The following is a 17,216-nucleotide window of genomic DNA, read 5'->3' on the forward strand; positions in this document are numbered from 1 at the left end:
AAACACACACACGCGTCGGGGGGACATGCATGGGAGAGAACGTGTGTGTGAGTGGGTGGTGTGTTTCAGGGAGACGGGCTTTCAGCATGAGCCCTTGGAGGTTTCCATGACTGACCTCTTTCAGGCCCTCAGTGGCCTGAGTAAAGAAGTGAAGTAACTTGAGTTTCACATCTTTTCCCTCAGCCCGCCAGGAACTGGGCAGACAGGCAAAGGGCGGCAGCAGAGGGGCGGAGGGGGACGGGAGGGCTGGGAAAGCTGTCACCCAGAGGAAAGGCACCAGGAGCCCTGGACCCGGCTGCGTCTCAAAGGGCAGCCCTTTGTCCTGACCTCCTCGCCCCCGGCTCCTAACTTCTCCGCTGTCTAGGGCCGGGCGGGGCCTTGTTTATGTTGCACTCTCGGGGAGAGATTAAACACAGCATCTTCAGCAAAGACTCCTTTAGAAGCTGCTCAGGTTTTTTTAGATGAATCCTGCTAACTGAAGTGGCCTGGTCACCAGACTCCGTGGGTGGAACCCAAGAGCCTTGGAGGAACAGAGCCTCAGAACCTCGAGGGCAGTGGAAAGTTCCTTCTGAGGCTTAGGTGGGTTTTGAGCCGGGTGAGGGCAAGCGGGCATGTACCCAGACTTGACCTGTGGGGCAACCGATGCTTGTACTTTTCCAGTTTGGATGCAGGCAGACCTGGGACGTGGCCCAGCCCGCTTGGAGGAGGATGTTCTGCCCCTGTGGTGGTGGCAACGGCTCAAATTCCAGGCCTCTGGGGACCTGTGAATCACTGCCCAAGGTCTGGGTTTGCCGGGAGCCTGCCCTGGCGCCCCACTCACCGGGACGTCCTCAAAGGCAATGTTGGTGACGTTGTTATGGGGGCAGCTCTGCCAGGCGTTGTTCAGACGGAAGGCCAGGGCGCTGGTGTGCCGACCCTCCAGGGCTGCAAACTTGCGGAAAGTGCAGTTCTGGATGTTAATGGGGCCGTCGTAGAACTGAATTCCTCGGATGGGAAAATTCCTATGGAGTTAAGGAAGCCAGATGTCAGGCTGATTGCCATCTTGTGCTGCCATGTTGTTTGCACCCTCCAAGGTGGCTGGTAAGAGACTTTCCAGGTAAACCATTCTTGATTCCCGCCCCCCAAATCTCCCCCTAGAGCAGAACATTATGGATTCATTAATGAATTCGCTAAGAAATCATTTATGGACACAGTAAATGTCCATAAATGATTGCTGGATGAATTCTTAGATGGATGGATGGATAGATGTCTAGTTGCTGGCTTGGGGGATGGTCCTCTATACAAACATTTCCCCCAATTTTTCCATCCTATGAAGAGTCATTGGAAAATACTGTAAATACTACTGGAGAGAGCCAATACCATGTCCCTTGGGAGAGTAGAGCCATGAGTCATTATCGCCTTAGTCTTAGCTGCTATAACGATTTAGGCAGATTAAGACCCACATGAGTTTCCTCTCTGTGAGTAAGCCTTTCGATTGGCAGTATGCTGGGTTTGGGGAGCAAGGGAGAGGAAGGACACAGAATGGAAGGTGATAATGAAATGGAAAAATAACTGTAATGTAATGTTTCAAGCATCCCCAGAAGGGAGGGCAGGCCTGCCTGGGGGGGCCAGACGGTGAACTGCCAGAGGACCTGCCCCAAGAAGGCCCTGATACCCAGGAGGCAGGAGAAGATGGAGGAAGAGGCAAAAGTCTCGGGGCTGGAGATAGGAGGGGCTAGAGGAGAACTGGTGACTTGGAAATCCTGCCTCGGGCCCAGCCAGGGGGCAGGGTGCTCTTGAGAGGCTGCTCTCCTTCGCCACGGACTCCCGAGCGGGGCGTGGGAAACAAGGGCCTAGGAGGGGCTGGCTGGGTTCATCCTTCTTGGGCTGGCCCCAGAGTTAGGCTTGCTCATTCTTCAAGCCCAAGGTTTATGCTTTCACTGGTATCTCTACGTCTGGGCCGGGGCCCTCTCCTTCCATGGTGAACATAGAGAAGAAAGGACAGAAAGAGCGGAGGGAAAGGAGAAAGGGGAGTCTGTCTATGGGGAGAGGCCCTGTTGCAGCTGGTCCCTATCTTCAGCGCTGGGCTCCCCGCATCAGACGCGGTCCCCTGAGGAAGGGCCTGGTCCCACCCGTCTCGGTCATGTGTCTTCAGGACACGCTGTGCCAAGGGCTTCTGGTATTTGCTGTACTTTTATCTTTGTAATTGATGAATGTCATCACCTTGAATCTTGGTTCTCATGGAGCGGCTCCAGGCATTTTCCCATTTAAGGTATTTTAGGGACAGCCCGTTCTTACTAGCTCTATATTTAAACCGTGTGCTTACTTTACCCTGGGACCCCGACCCAGGATACAGGATGAATCCCTCACGATCAGGACCGCACGGCCCTGGGCTCCTGCTCACAAATGCCGTTTGAGGAACCTGTCTGTGTCTGACAGAGCTGTCAGGTCTCCATAAACAAACTCACCTCTGGAAGTCATCAGAACATTCTAGCCCTGGGAGGCTGGTAACCCTCAGCAAAGAAACCCAAATATGCAGACCCAGAGCTGCTCATAAAAATGATCTGAAGGAAGAGCTACATCACTTAGGCTAGACAGAAACAAGGGCTTCTGGATCGCTCATGCCAAAGGAGACCGTGGTTCTGTCTGCAAAATCTTTTCAAAGATACTCATCCCACTAGAGCTGGGAGTTTAGGCCTGTGTCCTACCTGTTGAAGCAGAAATGACATATTTCTAGAGAAAGAGAAGAAAGCTCAGGGGGGCAGGAAGGGCTGATCTTAGCCCTCTGCTGCTTGTGGCTCAGAGCCTTGCTCTCTGGCTTCAATTCCTGTCTGAGCAGAAACACCATCAGAAGAAGAGACTTCCTCGCCGCTGACCAAGGAATTAACCGAGTCCCTTTGTTCTGTTAGTGCGTCAGCTCTCCAAGTCACCTCCTCCCTCTCCAACCACCTGCATATCCTCCAGCAATGGAGAGCCTGCGACCCTCCAGGACAGCCACGCCTGTCTGCTGTTTAACAGAGCTGACTGCTAGAAAATTCTTTCCTGCACAAAACCAATCCTAACCCTCACATAGAATGAGCTTCATCTTGTACGTGCACGGCAGCCTTGAGAATGCGGGACAGCATCTCCCAGGCTGTTCCCTCCCAGTCTGGTCCCAGCTTCTGGTTGAAGATCCCGATCTGTGTGTGATGTGACTTTGGGCTGTGTCGCCCTCCTGGTTATTCTCCTCTAAGTGCTCTGGGCTGACTGTCACTCTACCACCATCGGAGGTGGAAGACATGCTCCGAGTGGGTGCGTTGTCTTAGGAGAGGGGAGCCACGGTCACCCATCCTGGACACTAAATTCCCATTAACGTAGTTCAGAACTGCATTATACGTTCTGACAGCTGTGTCGCCCTGTTGACTCATATTCAACCCAGTTTCTTGACTTCTCTGTTACTCTAGACTTCACCCTACTGCTGGTTAATCTCAATTGTTTCAGTGATTTCTCTGACCCGTAGAGGACAGAGGAATTCACAGTCAACAGGTAGAGGTCACATCCCAGCATCTTTCCTCCCACTGCTGTCATGTAGGTTAAGCCTGAAGAACTAGGAAGCTGCCATGCTTGCAAACCTACTGGCCAATAGGGAGGGTCCTTCCACTGTGGTCCAAGCCGCCTGGGCCCCAGATCCTGTTGTCCATCATCTCTGTCCCCACGTTGCCACTCTCGCCAACAAACAAGCTGTTCTTGATCTCCTGCTTGGAGCCGTCATCGTACGGGAAGGTCCCACCGCTGCAGAGAGAAGATGTCTAAGATGAGATGTCCAGAGACAGCTGAGGGCGATGGGTGATGACAGAGGGCTGAGGGCGATGACAGCTACTCTTACCTGGCCAGGGTCAGGCCGATGCCGTTATCAGCAAACCTAGGGACAAGAGCAGACAGTCAGAGAAGTCATGGAGGGAAGGACACCTCCCTGCCCTGGTATCATACTGTGGGTCCTGTGTAGGGAAGGTGTCTTTGCATAAGCACAGGGTTTGCTGAAGGAGCTGTGGCTCACCCGTTCTGTATAATAAGGGCATCGCCTAGGTCCCTGCCCACTCAGTGTCTGACTCCAAAGAGAAAAGGGTGACTGCAGGGGCTCTCACCGTTTGATGCCACGTTGCATTAGCAGCATTCAGACTGGGCTCCACGGGCCTCCCTCTCCAGCCCACCCTCCTCTATGAGTCCAGGGCTCCGTGGGAAATTGGACCAGGGGGATGTGGACGGTCTTGCTACCTTCAGGACCAGCCAGCCCTGGGTAATGGTGGGGTACATGCATGCGGTTCTATTTCCCCTTAGGCATCCTATTTCAGCCACAGCAGGAAGGACAACTAGAGAGCTGAGTTCTTTTTCTTTTTAATAAATTAATTAATTGGCTGTGTTGGGTCTTTGTTGCTGCACGTGGGCTTTCTCTAATTGTGGCGAGTGGAGGCTACTCCTCATTGTGATGCGCGGGCTCCTCATTGCGGTGGCTTCTCTTGTTGTGGAGCACAGGCTCTAGGTGTATGGGCTTCAGTAGTTGTGGCACATGGGCTCCGTAGTTGTGGCTCATGGGCTCTAGAGCACAGGCTCAATAGTTGTGGTGCACAGGCTTAGTTGCTCCGTGGCACGTGGGGTCTTCCTGAACCAGGGATCGAACCCGTATCCCCTGCATTGGCAGGCGGATTCTTAACCACTTTGCCACCTAGGAAGTCCCATAGATAGCTGATTTCAAAATTTCCCAGAAGTCAGGCAGATGCTGGCCCTGAGAAGTGCAGGAAGTAATTTTGCAATTACACTGTCACCATCTCATCAGCTCCCTTTTGCCTTTGTCCCTTTTGAGGGTCAGGAGGAGCAGGCTTCTGAAGGGAGTCTGGTTGTAAGTGACAAGGAGTCCCACAGAATCTGAGCTGAGCCTTAGGTCTGTGCTGCCATGCACCCTGGGGCCAAGTACGGCGGCTGCCTTCATTTCCTTTGTCCCAGGGGCAGATATAACTGGTTTCCTGCCACCTGTCCTGGTCACCCCACCAGGGTCATCTCCTCAAAGTGCCATTCTCACTAACCACTCTCTGCTTCCTAAACTCCAGAGACTACATATCATCCACAAACCTAAGCCAAGTCTTTGCTCTCACGCTTCAGGTCCCGGCAAACCCACGTGCCCTCTGCTGCAGCCACACCAGGCTGGTCCCGGTCTCCTGAAGTCTCCGTAGCTCCCAGTTTGCATCCACTTACTCTGCTCCTGTCCTTCAGGACATGTGCCCTTCTCCCACTGTCTGAAGCCCACCCAAATCAAATTCACCATTCAAGGCCCGTCCTCCAGGTCCCTGTGCTCTCTAGTTCTCTCCCAGAATGCCCCAATTTTTCTTTCCTAGTCTCTTCGTGGCTTTTCCTCACCATCGCTGTCCCCCGGTGCTCTGCCCGAGGTCCTCTCATTCTGCACTGTGTCCCTGGGGACAGCATAAAGCAGCCTCCACCCCTACAGTCTGCTGGTAACTCTAAAATCAGCCACTCTTCCCCTCTGTGCTTCCAAACTTTGGTGTATTTCCATGGAGTATCTCAAAAGCATCTCAAACTCAACACACGTACAACAAAAGTTATCGTGCATCTAAGCCTGTGCACTATCCCGAAGACACATTTTCAGCTGAGTTCTCACTGTAATTCTCATCTGGACTATTGCTGTCTTCTTAGTTGTCTCTTCCACTTCTAGGAGCGCCTCCTCCCATGCAGTGGTTGCTGAAGTGATCTTCCCACTGTGGCCCCAAGAAATGGACACAACGGCCAAATGCTCAAAGCTTCTGAAAGGATCCCTGTCTTCCGTGAGCCCCTGGCTGTGCCAGCCCTGCCCACTCATGGGACTGCAGCCTTGGCGCCAGCCAGATCCTGGGCTACCTTGGAAGGAGCCTGGTGAAGGGTGAAGGAGCCCATTGGCAGTGGGGCGTGGGGCTTCACAATTTGTCTTTCGGCCCCAAGTCTGGCATGCGCTCCCTCTGCAGGGACCTGAACTTCCAGCAAGCCAGAATCTGGACTGTCATTGGATGTATCAATAGAACGCTGTGGAGAATTTTAGCTTTGACCCCCATCTGTTTTCTCTTTCACTCACCTCTCACATACTCTCTCCCTCAAGTGTCCTTGGGCCTCTGTTCTAGGGATGAGCATCTTATCTCATTGACTACCATCTTGTATTGCAGGCAAGTTCTTCCTTCTACTGAGCGGAAATCTGCCCGGCTCTGTAACTTCTCCTCTCTGGAGCGAATCAGAGCAAGCCTGCCTCCTGCCTGGTGCCTTAAATGCCCTTCAGAAGCCCAGAAGAGGCTCTCTTCTTCCCTTTCCCCTCTCCTCAAAACTCTCAAGATCCTCTTCTTTCCTTTCCTCTCTTCTCCAACCCCACACAAAACGAATCCCTGCCACCCCCGCCCCGGTTTCTCCACCAGCGACATCCCCTTTCCATCCCTGTGTGTGTCTGGCGCTCTCTGGACTCCATCCCTGAGTCAGTATCTGTCTTGCCCAGGCCTTTGCTTTCCTTAGAAGGCTTCCCATGTGCACGTGTGTGTATGTGTCTGTGCAATCTGTCTCTGTTTCCCTCTTCACACCCTCTCACGTCCTCTTGTTCCTTCCACGAGCAAGTCTCCCTTCCTTTCTCCTTTAATCGGTCACAATACAATGGAGAAATACAGTTATTTCCCGTGCAGAGTTTCTGATCTCCCATTTTTAACACCAAAGGCAGACAAGAAGAACATTTCACGCTATTCCTCTAGAGGGAATCCCAGCTCAGCTGCCTGTCCCTCCCGTTCTTGCCCAGTGTGGGCATGGCTCTCCATGGGCACCTTCTATCAGAACTCGGGGTTCCTTGTCTTCTTCCTTTGGGCCTTGGAATCTGATCCGCTGATATTTCAAGTCCCAGATCAACCACTCGCCTTTTGGGAAATTCACTCAACTGAGCTTCATTGTCTAAGATGGAGATGAGAATTTTTATCTCCGAGAAACATGGTAAGAAATAAATGCAACCAAGGATCCAGTACACAGTGGGTGTCCAGAACATGCTGGTTTCCATCTTCTTTCCTTCCTCCCTTCCTTCCTCCCTCCCTTCCTTTCTCCCTCCCTTCCTTCCACTGCCTGGTTATGTGACCCACAGCCAAGCCCAGGGACTATCTGGCATGGTGGGCTGAAGTCACATGCTGTTTCTAGGGGGTTCTCAGGGTCACCACCCGCTGCCACTCTGTGACCCTGCCTGGCTGGGTGGACAGAAGGTCAAGCACCGGTTCCTCTGGATTCCTCTGTCTGTCTTGCTCGTGTCTGTCCCCTGCCTGGGGGAGGGGCATCGTCCCCACACTGTGCTAATGTCACACTCACCGGCAGCTGTCCAGCCACACGTCCCCGCCGCGCAGCCAGGCCCCGTGGTCCTGGTTCTTGTAGGCAGTGAAGTGCTTAATGATGGCTGGCTCCCGGGGCTTCAGCGGGTCGGCGTCCTGGTGGGGGCTGTATCTGGAACATACCGTGGGAGGCACAGGTGGGTGTGTTGGAGGGACTCCTGAACTGACTCCCTTCTGGGCGATGAGCTTCTCTCTGCTCACGGGGCCCGGAAGACTCGGGCTAAAAGGCAACCAACTCGCACCCCCTGGGCTCTGCAATGAACTTGCTAAGCTTGACATGGAAGTCAGAGGTCTCTTCTCCAGGATCCAGTCCCATACATCCTATAGACATGTCATTTCTCTTGTTCATCACCACCAATGAGGACCCCCCCACCCCCGAGGACCCCCCCCCCACCCCCCGCCCCAAGGTGGGGTCAAAGCACAGAAGGAAGTTCAGACAGCCAGTCCCAAACCTGGCATGCAATACAGCCCCAGTGGCCAGGAAGGGGAGTCTGAGATGCCCAGCTGTCTACTCCCTAAGGGGTAACTTTGACCTCATGCCTTTCCTGGGCTTATACATCTTAGCTACCAAATGGAGTGTTGAGCCTGGATGCTCTTGAAGTCTGGGCCGACAAAAGTCTTCCCTGGACAGGATCATGTCACTGGTGTTACCCACTTTTGACAGAGACTCAGCACCCTGGTCTCTTTAAAGGGTACTGATTTTCCTAACTATCTTGAGGATTTGACAGCATCTTTTAAAAGTAGCTCCTGGCCTTGAGCTGAGCTCCAGATGTATTTATAGGTACAACCTGAATGTTCCTTCCTACTAAATTGATAGCAAAATTTCTCCCTTCTTTTCTCTTCACCTTTTTATCCCGGCCCAACCTGCTATGGCCCTGGCCAGTCCTGTTGACTTACTAAAAAGCAGGTATTGGATTTTGCTGATTTTTCTAGAAATCTCTTGGAAGTTCTTTTTCCTGTCAGCTGCTGAAGCCTCAATCCTGACTCAGATTTGGCCTTGCTCAGACTTTTACCACAGTACCCCCAGCAACCAGCTCAATGCTCAGGACGTAGAAAATGCGCATAGAATTACCTGGCAGCGATGACAGAGAGGAAGGGCCGCTTGTCCTTGGCAGAGGCCTGGGTAGTTTTGACTCCGTTGTCTATGATCATGCCAGCCTGGGGAGAGGGGACATTCAGGGACACATGAGCCTGGACCACAGGCTGCAGGCATCTTCTCACACCCAGCCTCATTGCACACTCTTGAATGCTCCAATAAAACCAGCTTTGCTCTCAGGATGCATTAAAAGAAGTAGGGGGTCTGCAGCAAGGGAGGTGAAGAAGCTGCACTGCTCTGCAGTGCTCAAGTCAAATCTGGAATAAGGTGTCCTCTTGGAGGTACAGATGAGGACACTGAAGTTAGAGGGGTTAAGTATCTTGTCCAAGGCCACACAGCAAAATCCATGTCCAGAACTCACACTGCTTTGGGCAGTTATAAGCCCTGGCCCGAAATTAAGCATGACAGGTATGCTTTCTTGGGAAATGTGTCTGCAGTATGCAAAGAAAATGCTGAGCTTAAGTCCCCTCTTTGCTTTGGGGCAGGAGTCTGGGATCCTTCCACTGTCTTGTCTTGGTTTTTGCCAAACCCAAGGAATGAACCTCACTCTCTTATTTGGCACCAAAGGTGTCCAGTTTGTCAGCCATGGCTGAGTGGGAGTCCAGGCAGCAGGGCGAGGCTGCCCAGCGAGGCCCCATTCAATCTACCTTCAGGGCTGGATTCCCTTGGCCTCTTAGGGAGGCTAGAGCACGTTATTTCTTCGCAGAATTGGAGGACACTGGCTACTATCATCTTCAACTGACTTCTAATTAAGTGGGGTGATGTGAACCAGAGGAAGTTGGGCTGGATCCCCAGCTCTCCCCTCATGAGCTGGGACCTTGGGTAAATCCCTTCACCTCTCGGACCTCAGGTTCAGCTGCTGTAAGATGGGCTGAAAACACAGTCCCTGCTGTGAGGACCAAATAAGAAGGCCAGGTGAAGAGTCCGGGGCAGGACCGTCACACGGTGGCGTGGAGTCAGGGCTCACTGGGTGTGAACACCGCCCACGGGGCTCCTCCGTGGCTCCGGCAGCAGAATCCATTTGGCTTCTCTCCCTTCCTGTCCTCGGGGCCCCTCCTTCCACCTGTGCCCAGGAGTGCTTGCCTACTCCCCTGCTGCAAATCATCCTTCCGCACATATTCACCCCCTTTCCAACCTCTCCAAACATCCAGATACTGCGTGGCCCACCCCCGGCTCATGGGAACGCTTCTCAAGGAAGGGGTCTTGACAGGCAGCACTGCCCCTTGCCCCCCACAGCGATGTGGCCTCTACGCCCCTTCTGTATGGAGACGGCTCTCCCAGGCCCATGGCAGCCTCAGAGAGACCCGCTCGGAGCCTGCACGAATTCTCTCTCCTCTGTCCGGGAGACACCGTTACCCTCCTTGCCCCCAGCCTCTGCCCCGTGAAACTCTTCTGTCTTGGCTTCTAGGACATGACACTGCCTGGGGTTCTCCCTCCGCCCATACAGCCCAGTCCTCCTCACAGGCCTCCTTCCCCCACCCCACCTCCCAGCTGTAAACACGGATCTATTCTGAGATTATTTCTCATCTTTATGGGCTTCTCCCTAGTTAAGTCTCTTTTGTTTTGACCCTGAATGCATCCTTCCCTCTAGGGGCCCCCGTGTCCTCATCCGTACCACGAGGGAGTGGGCCAGAACACCAGCCTTGACGTTCGGGGGATGTTCCTGGGTATGCACTGCCCCTGCGTCCCCAAGGCCACCTCTGTCCCCAGCACGGCATCTCTGGTCTCAGCCTTGCTCCCAAGCTCTATTCCCGTATGCCCTTGACTCTGGTCTTGGTGTTGTCCTCAGTGGGGGCCCTTGACATACCAAGAGATCCCAGTCCCTTTCCCCAGCACCTCGCTTGGTGCCGGACACACAGAACTGATGAGAAAATGAAGACAACAGAAATTTCTGTTTTCTGCCTGCTTCCTTAGCACTGCATGGATGGAGAACCCCCTTCCCAGAAAAAAAAAAAAAAAAAGTGACCAGAGGAGAGGATACTGATGCCGCCTCCATCTTCCCACAGGACCAGGTCCTGATCTTCTCTCGCTTACAGCTCAGGCCTGGCTTTTCGGAGTCACCCCTGCTCCCATCCCCACCAAGTGACCTACAAAATCACACACAGGGGCCCAGCTCCGGGGCCACCAGGAGGAGCTGTGGCTGTTCCAGCGCTAATCACGTGCTGGCCGGGGAAGGCGGACCAATGGGCGGGCGGGGAGGCTCGGTCTGGCAGGACTTACCCGGTAGTTGGAGTGTGCTCGGTTGTTAAGGAATTTTCCCAGCGGGATGTGCTCTGAATAACCTGGGGAGTACATTCCCGCCGAGGGGCCCGTCGGTACGTGGTGAAAGATGAACCAAAATCCAGTTTCCTGGTGGAGGAGGACACAGGGGGAAAGCCACAGCATTCAGTACCAGGGAGCTTCGTGTTGGGGGGACTGGACGGCCCAAACTAGAGGTGGACCGCGTGCTATCACCCAAATGGCCCCACTGCTCATCCCCAAACACACTTGTGGGAAACAGCGGAACGTTTGAGGCAAATATATTTTGGGAGGGGAGGTCCATTCTGACTGTTAAAACTCTTCCTGGGGTCCTACTGTATCAGCCACGGGCGCCAAACAGCTGGATTTCAGAGTCACTGCCGGGCTTAATCTCCCTCTCCTGACACATAATGGGAGGATTTCCTGAGTGTTCTTAGCTTTTCTCCTTCGTTCTGCAGATACGGAAGCTGAGGCCCAGAGATGGCACCTGACCTGCTCAGGGTCCCCAGGAAGGGAGGTAGCAGGGAGGGGTGGTTAAGAGCAAGGCTGAGTAGACAGAACGCCGTGTTTGTATCCTGTGCGTGTCACTGCCTTACTTTCCTCCCCAGCAGGTGGTAGATCACAGTGTGAACCTCACAGGCTTGACACAAGAATTAAATTATTGGAGCTTATGGGATTTTCCTAGTGTTCCAGGGGTTGACTGCTCTCCCAATGCAGGGGGCACAGGTTCAATCCCTGGTCAGGGAATTAAGATCCCGCGTGCCATGTGGCATGGCCAAAAATAAATAAAAATAAATAAACTTGGGACTTCTCTGGTAGCACAGTGGTTAAGAATCCACCTGCTAATGCAGGGGACATGGGTTCTATCCCTGGTTCAGGAAGATCCCACATGCCACGGAGCAACTAAGCCCGTGCGCCACAACTACTGAGCCCATGCTCTGCAACTACTGAAACCCGAGCACCTAGAGCCTGTGCTCCGCAACAGGAGAAGCCACCTCAATGAGAAGCCCATACACCGCAACGAAAAGTAGCCCCTGCTCGCCACAACCAGACAGAAAAGCTCGCTCGCAGCAACAAAGACCCAACTCAGCCAAAAAATATAAAATAAAATAAAAATAAATGAATAAATAAACTTGCACACACACCAATGCAAAAACATTATTTTTAAATAACGAGTGGAAAAAATTTTAAAAATTTTGGAGCTTCAAACACTGATGTGCCAGGCATCTAATAATGCTGTTGATTACCCATTAGTTATGATCACCCGTGTGATGAAGGGCCTGAGGCATCACTTAAAACCAAGTCCATCTGCCTTCCAAGATGGCTTTTCCCTCTGCACGCTAAGCCTGACTGCGTGGATACCTAGACTGGGGGCTCCATGCACACATATTTCAGGGCTGGCCCCAGCCGTCTCCTTTCCCACAGCCCCGCCCAAAGAAGGGATGTGTCTGCTCACCTCGGATCCTGCAGCAGCACAGTTTATGAGGTTGTTGTTGGGGTTGGCCATCCAGAAGGTGGACACGGCGCTGCGGGCGGGGGGGCAGAGATTGAATGGCATCAGACAGAGGGCTACTGGCTCCCATCCTGTATCCCCGGGGCAGAGGGGTGGCCCATGTCAGGGACTCTAACGTTCTTCGAAGAGCCTCTTAGTGATTTGAGACACCCTTGATTTGTTGATCTGAAACCCAGTTTTCTCATTAAAGTGGGATGCACTTAAGCCCTTAAGGTGTTCAAAATGTGAACGGGCCATGACTCTTGAAGGTAGAAGCAAGTTTGTGGGTTAAATCTGAGATAGACTCTAGAATAAATGTGTCATTTAGGAGAACCCAGAAAAGTGGCTGTTTCCAAGGGAGAGGCTCTGGACTCAGCAAGCTGACCGCAGAGGAAGCTTTCTCTCTCTGTCTCTCTCTCTCACTCTCTCATGTCAAGAAGCAGACCAGTGCAGCTGGCACCCACATGTACGTGCTGTGGGCACCAACGTGGCAGCCTGCTTCTTCGCCTCGGAGGAGCACTGTGTGGTATCAGGAAAAGCCTGAGGATGAGAACAGAGGTTCTCTTTGGACTCGAATGATGCCCTTGAGGCACACTGAGAAGGGAGAAGTAGAAAACACACTCCTGCCCTCTGTCTGAGCAGCTGAGAGCCTTCGGGGGTCTAGCGCTGTGAGGTCCAAGCCGCTCAGGAGCCCAGGGGTGAGAAGTCAGATGCTGGGCTGGGAAGTCGTGTGAACACGCGCGCACTGGCCCGGCATGGCAGGGGCCGTGGAGAGGGAGGCGCTTACTTGCAGTCCTGCCTGGGCTTGGGGATGTACCCCGGGTAGGAGTCTTCCGTGATCATCTTGCACATCTTGCTGTCACGGTCGGAGGGGAGGAGGGTTCCAGACTTGACGAGGAGGCCGAGACAGTGGTCAAAGGTGTTGCGTTCCTCTGGCCCATCTTCCGTGAAGAAGCAGTGGCCCAAAGAGTTATAGCCCACAACGTCCTTGACCTGCAGGGGTCAAGACAGGGGGTCAGTCACCCAGCATCACGACTCCTGTGCTCATTCATCCATTCAACAAGCGGTAAACAGCCTCAGCCAGGCAGCAGGCTCTGAGAGGGGCCCTGGGGATTTGGAGATGGACCTGACACGGGTACTCGGCTGGGGGAGGACGGGCCGGGAGGACGGAGCTGTGACTTTAAAGTCCCTTCCAGGTGGAGGTAGTGCAACAGAGACGTCACGGGGTGGGGAGAAGGACAAACGGTTAGAAGTGGGCCCAGAAGGAGACCATGGACGAGGTCATGTGAGCCTCATCTGGTGAGGACACAGCGAACACACTGCTTACAAGGACTTAGTGTGGAGGATTTCACAAAAAGGCTCCGCCAGAAAGGGCAGTGGGGAGAGTGCCGCCTGGGAGGCAGCATCTGAGCTGGGCCAGGTGGGCTTTTTAGGAAGACTGGTTCCTCACCGTGCCCTCACCCATGGATTCAAGCCAGCTTTGGAGCCCGCCACCCATGTCAAACCACATTTGCAAAAAACCAGAAGAGCTTGCAAACTTCAGCTCTTTGATGTTCTTCTTGAAATCACAGAGCCAGTGGGCTAAGCAGAGCCACCAAGTGAAGACATAGAGAGACGTGGGGTACAGTCTTAGCCATGCCCCCAACCAGCACAGGCTCTTAGGCAAGTCTCCCAACCTGTCTCCGACACACTTTCCCCACCGCACAATGGAGGAGTCCAAGTCCAGGATCTCCAAGGCCCCTTCTGGGTCTGAATCCCTATGAACGCATCAATCTGAGAACAGGAAGGTCCTCAGAGGGCCTCTGGCCGGAGCCCTAACTCCCTGTCTCAGGCAGGACTCTGTTCACGTGCATTCCTGACAAATGGGTATCCTGCTTCACTTGAACACCCCACAGATGAGATGCTCACCGCTACCTCCCAAGGTGCCTTGTCCGCAATGGGGCACGAGGACAGCGAGAAACACCTCACTACCCTGACTGAGATCTTCTATCCTCATCCCCTCCCCCAGGTCCTGAGTGCCCAATGATGTCACCCAACCAGGGAAGCTCCTGCTCCCCTATGCCTTCAGTCAACCCACACCTATTAAGTACCCACTGCTGTACCAGGCCCTGGAAAATTCCTACATCATCCCAAAACAACTCGCCCTTCAGCACTGTTACTATTTTGAGGGGCTGTCCTGTACATTGTAGGATGTTTAGCAACATCCTTGGCTCCTACCCACTAGATGCCAGCAGAACCTTCTCCGCTGTGACAACCAAAAATGTCACCAGACATTCATTGACAAGTGTTCCATTGGGGAAGGGAGGTGACAAAATTGCCCCTGACTGAGAAGCACTAATCTAAGGTAAACACCCTAATTCCCTCCAGAGCCTTTTCTACGACAAATCTTACCTACTCCCCAGCTCCCAGGCAGCCATGCTCTAGAAGCATCTGGAACTAGAACCCTCTATGTCCCAGCACTGGTCTGGGCTCTTATATCTTTTAATCTTGCTGAAATCTTACACGATCCTGCGATATATTTTTTCAGAGATGAGGAAAAGGAGACTCAGAAAGGTTGAGTGATTTGCCTGAGGTCACGCAACCCACATGTGCAAAGCCAGGGCTGGAACCCCAGTTCCCTAACTGTGTCCCTTCACCCAGAAGGGCGGAGCACATGCACAGCTGCCCTATTCCAAGCAAGCCCTCTGTTCTCGCAAACAAGTATCGCTCCCTTAATCTTTGGTAATAGGCGAGGGCGTGATCTTGAATGCTATTCAGTCTCTCAGAAAGCATTTTACTCAGTACCAAGGTCACGCAATGGGACTGCTTCCTTTCCTCCTAGTGAGCTAGGAAAGTTTGTTATAAATAGCCTGGAAAGACAAGCACGGGAGGAAGAGGCAAGAAAACATGGGCTGCTCGTGCTGGCAGGGACGTCTGAGAGCAAGTTCAATGCCTTCACTTTACAGAGGAGGACAGTGAGGCCCAGAGGAGGGACATGGAGCCGTGTTCAGACCTGGACCCATCGCTCCTATGCACCCAGCTGCCTGCTGTCCGCTTTGGGTGTTCCTCTTTGAATGTGAGTGAATACTGAATTAGCTACACTCTTATTCTAACAAATGCCTGAAAAAGAAATTCCCTCCGAGCCTACTGAGTTGCGCTGTGGAGAGAAAAATCCTTATTGAAAGGAGTGAAAGTACTGTTCACTGGGTGTGAAATGTTTTACATATATTATCTCATTTAATATTTATTGAAACTACTGTTCCCTTTCTACTGATGACACAGACTTAGAAAGTTGCCCAAGTCACTTCTCTTGCAAGGACGGATTGAGACTGGCTTCTCCATCTGTCTGATCCCAAATTTCTGTACTAATAAATTCTCAACAGCACCAGAAAAAACATCCCATCTCATGTTGCATTTCTTTCTTCTCGTTAGGAGTGGGGTGAGGTGGCATATAGAGTAAAGAGAGAAGCATGATAAGGCAGAAGAAAGCCCTGGGCTGGGAGTAGAAGACACAAGTTCGAGTTCATCTCCACCATACACTTGCTGTGTGACTTGCCCAAGTGTCCTCGGGGAGACTTCTGAAATCCATTCCAGCTCTGACATTTTACGATTGTTCTTCCTTAGAATGTTTCCCAGAATTAGATACTTAAACTGTGACATAGCTTGAGAAAGGTCGGTATAGATACATGACAGATAGATAGGTAGACAGGTAGGTAGATAGGTAGGTAGGTAGATAGATAGTAAGGAGCTGGATAAAAACAGACGCATACCTATGGAATTCAGGGTGCCCATGCATGCTATCCAGAAGCCATGTGTAAGCTCCCTGTCATTCTCTTGCACTAATTGTGTTTTCCCTTTGTTCTTCTGTACATCTTCCCTTATGACTGGCAATCATGAAAGCGATTCCTGAGAGCTGTTTTAAGTCTTCAGCTGTTGTTAGGTGGAGTCTAGGTATGAGATTGTGAAGGGTAAAATTCTCCAGCTCTCAGGAACTGCTTCAGTTAGGGTGACCACTTAGTTTATTGCCTAACCAGGACATTTTTGAGAGTGAAAGGGAGTACTATTAGTAATTAAGCTGGGACAACAGGTGTAAAATGGAACTGTTCTATGCAAATCAGAGCATAGGGTCACCCCAACTGTGATGACTTCCTCCTGCAACCTGTACACAGTATGAAAAAGAAATGACTGTTACACAGAGAAATGAACTATATACCTGATTCTGCCTTCTAGGGTGGGTATAATTCATCTTAGTGAGAAACTTGGCTACAAATATGATCCTATTAAAAGAAAGCCTGTAATTTCTGAGCTTCTGCTGTTTCTTTTTCTTTTTGAGCTGCTAAAGAAAACAGCCTTGGAGTAGGCAGTAATTTGTTTTGCAGGGTGTGCTAACGAGGTTTTGAATATGCAAATAAAAGCTGGAAAAGGAAATGGAGAACCCAATCACTCTGCCTAATTAGGAAAAGAATGTTTCTTTTCTTTTCTTTTCTTTTTTTTTTTTTTCTGCACAGCATGTGGGATCTTAGTTCCCTGACCAGGGATCAAACCCTTGCTCCCTGCAGTGGAAGTGCAAAGTCCTAACCACTGGACTGCCAGGGAAGTCATGAGAATGAATTTCTAAGGCGGCCCAGGAAAAGTGGGGAGGAAGGACCCCCACAGTCAGGTGGAGGGGAGGCGAGGGGAGGCTTTAAGAAGAGGGACCTGTTTCTCCAGTTCCAGCTGATATCTGTGCTGATCTGTGATGCGCCCCTACCTCCTCCCATCTCTTTCCCACTCTGCCAGCGGAAGCCCTGGACAATGAAACGTTGGGGGAAAACAAGGCCAGGAGTCTGGGTTCCTCATTTGGGTTCAGGTGGGAAGGAGAGATGAGAGCAGCTCATGAATCAAGAAATGAGTGAGACCGAATTCAAGAAACTGGAAAAAGGGCAAACCAGGGAAAACAGAATCCTTGCCCACAATTCCCAGAGCTCTGAGACTGGACCAGAGGGCAGAGTTTCCCACCACAGAGACAGAGGCGCTCCAGTCCTCTTGAGTAGGACGCCAAAGGGAGGGTGTCTCCCTAAGGCTG

General features: G+C 52.1%; 1 protein-coding gene across 2 annotated transcripts in view; it reads right to left on the reverse strand.

Annotated features, from left to right (window-relative positions):
• Positions 1-17,216, reverse strand: part of CEMIP (cell migration inducing hyaluronidase 1) — a 161,121-nt gene that overhangs the window by 17,799 nt on the left and 126,106 nt on the right. For both annotated transcript variants that reach the window (XM_057722302.1, XM_057722300.1), the window contains exons 14-21: positions 12,960-13,165; positions 12,137-12,206; positions 10,663-10,791; positions 8,419-8,504; positions 7,327-7,458; positions 3,845-3,880; positions 3,595-3,750; positions 821-1,001 (exon numbers count right to left, since the gene is read on the reverse strand). In XM_057722302.1, coding sequence (XP_057578285.1) covers positions 821-1,001; positions 3,595-3,750; positions 3,845-3,880; positions 7,327-7,458; positions 8,419-8,504; positions 10,663-10,791; positions 12,137-12,206; positions 12,960-13,165 — 996 coding nt within the window. The remainder of the gene's footprint in view (positions 1-820; positions 1,002-3,594; positions 3,751-3,844; positions 3,881-7,326; positions 7,459-8,418; positions 8,505-10,662; positions 10,792-12,136; positions 12,207-12,959; positions 13,166-17,216) is intronic.

The sequence above is a fragment of the Hippopotamus amphibius genome, chromosome 2 (genome assembly GCF_030028045.1).
Source record: "Hippopotamus amphibius kiboko isolate mHipAmp2 chromosome 2, mHipAmp2.hap2, whole genome shotgun sequence".
Classification (NCBI taxonomy): domain Eukaryota; kingdom Metazoa; phylum Chordata; class Mammalia; order Artiodactyla; family Hippopotamidae; genus Hippopotamus; species Hippopotamus amphibius.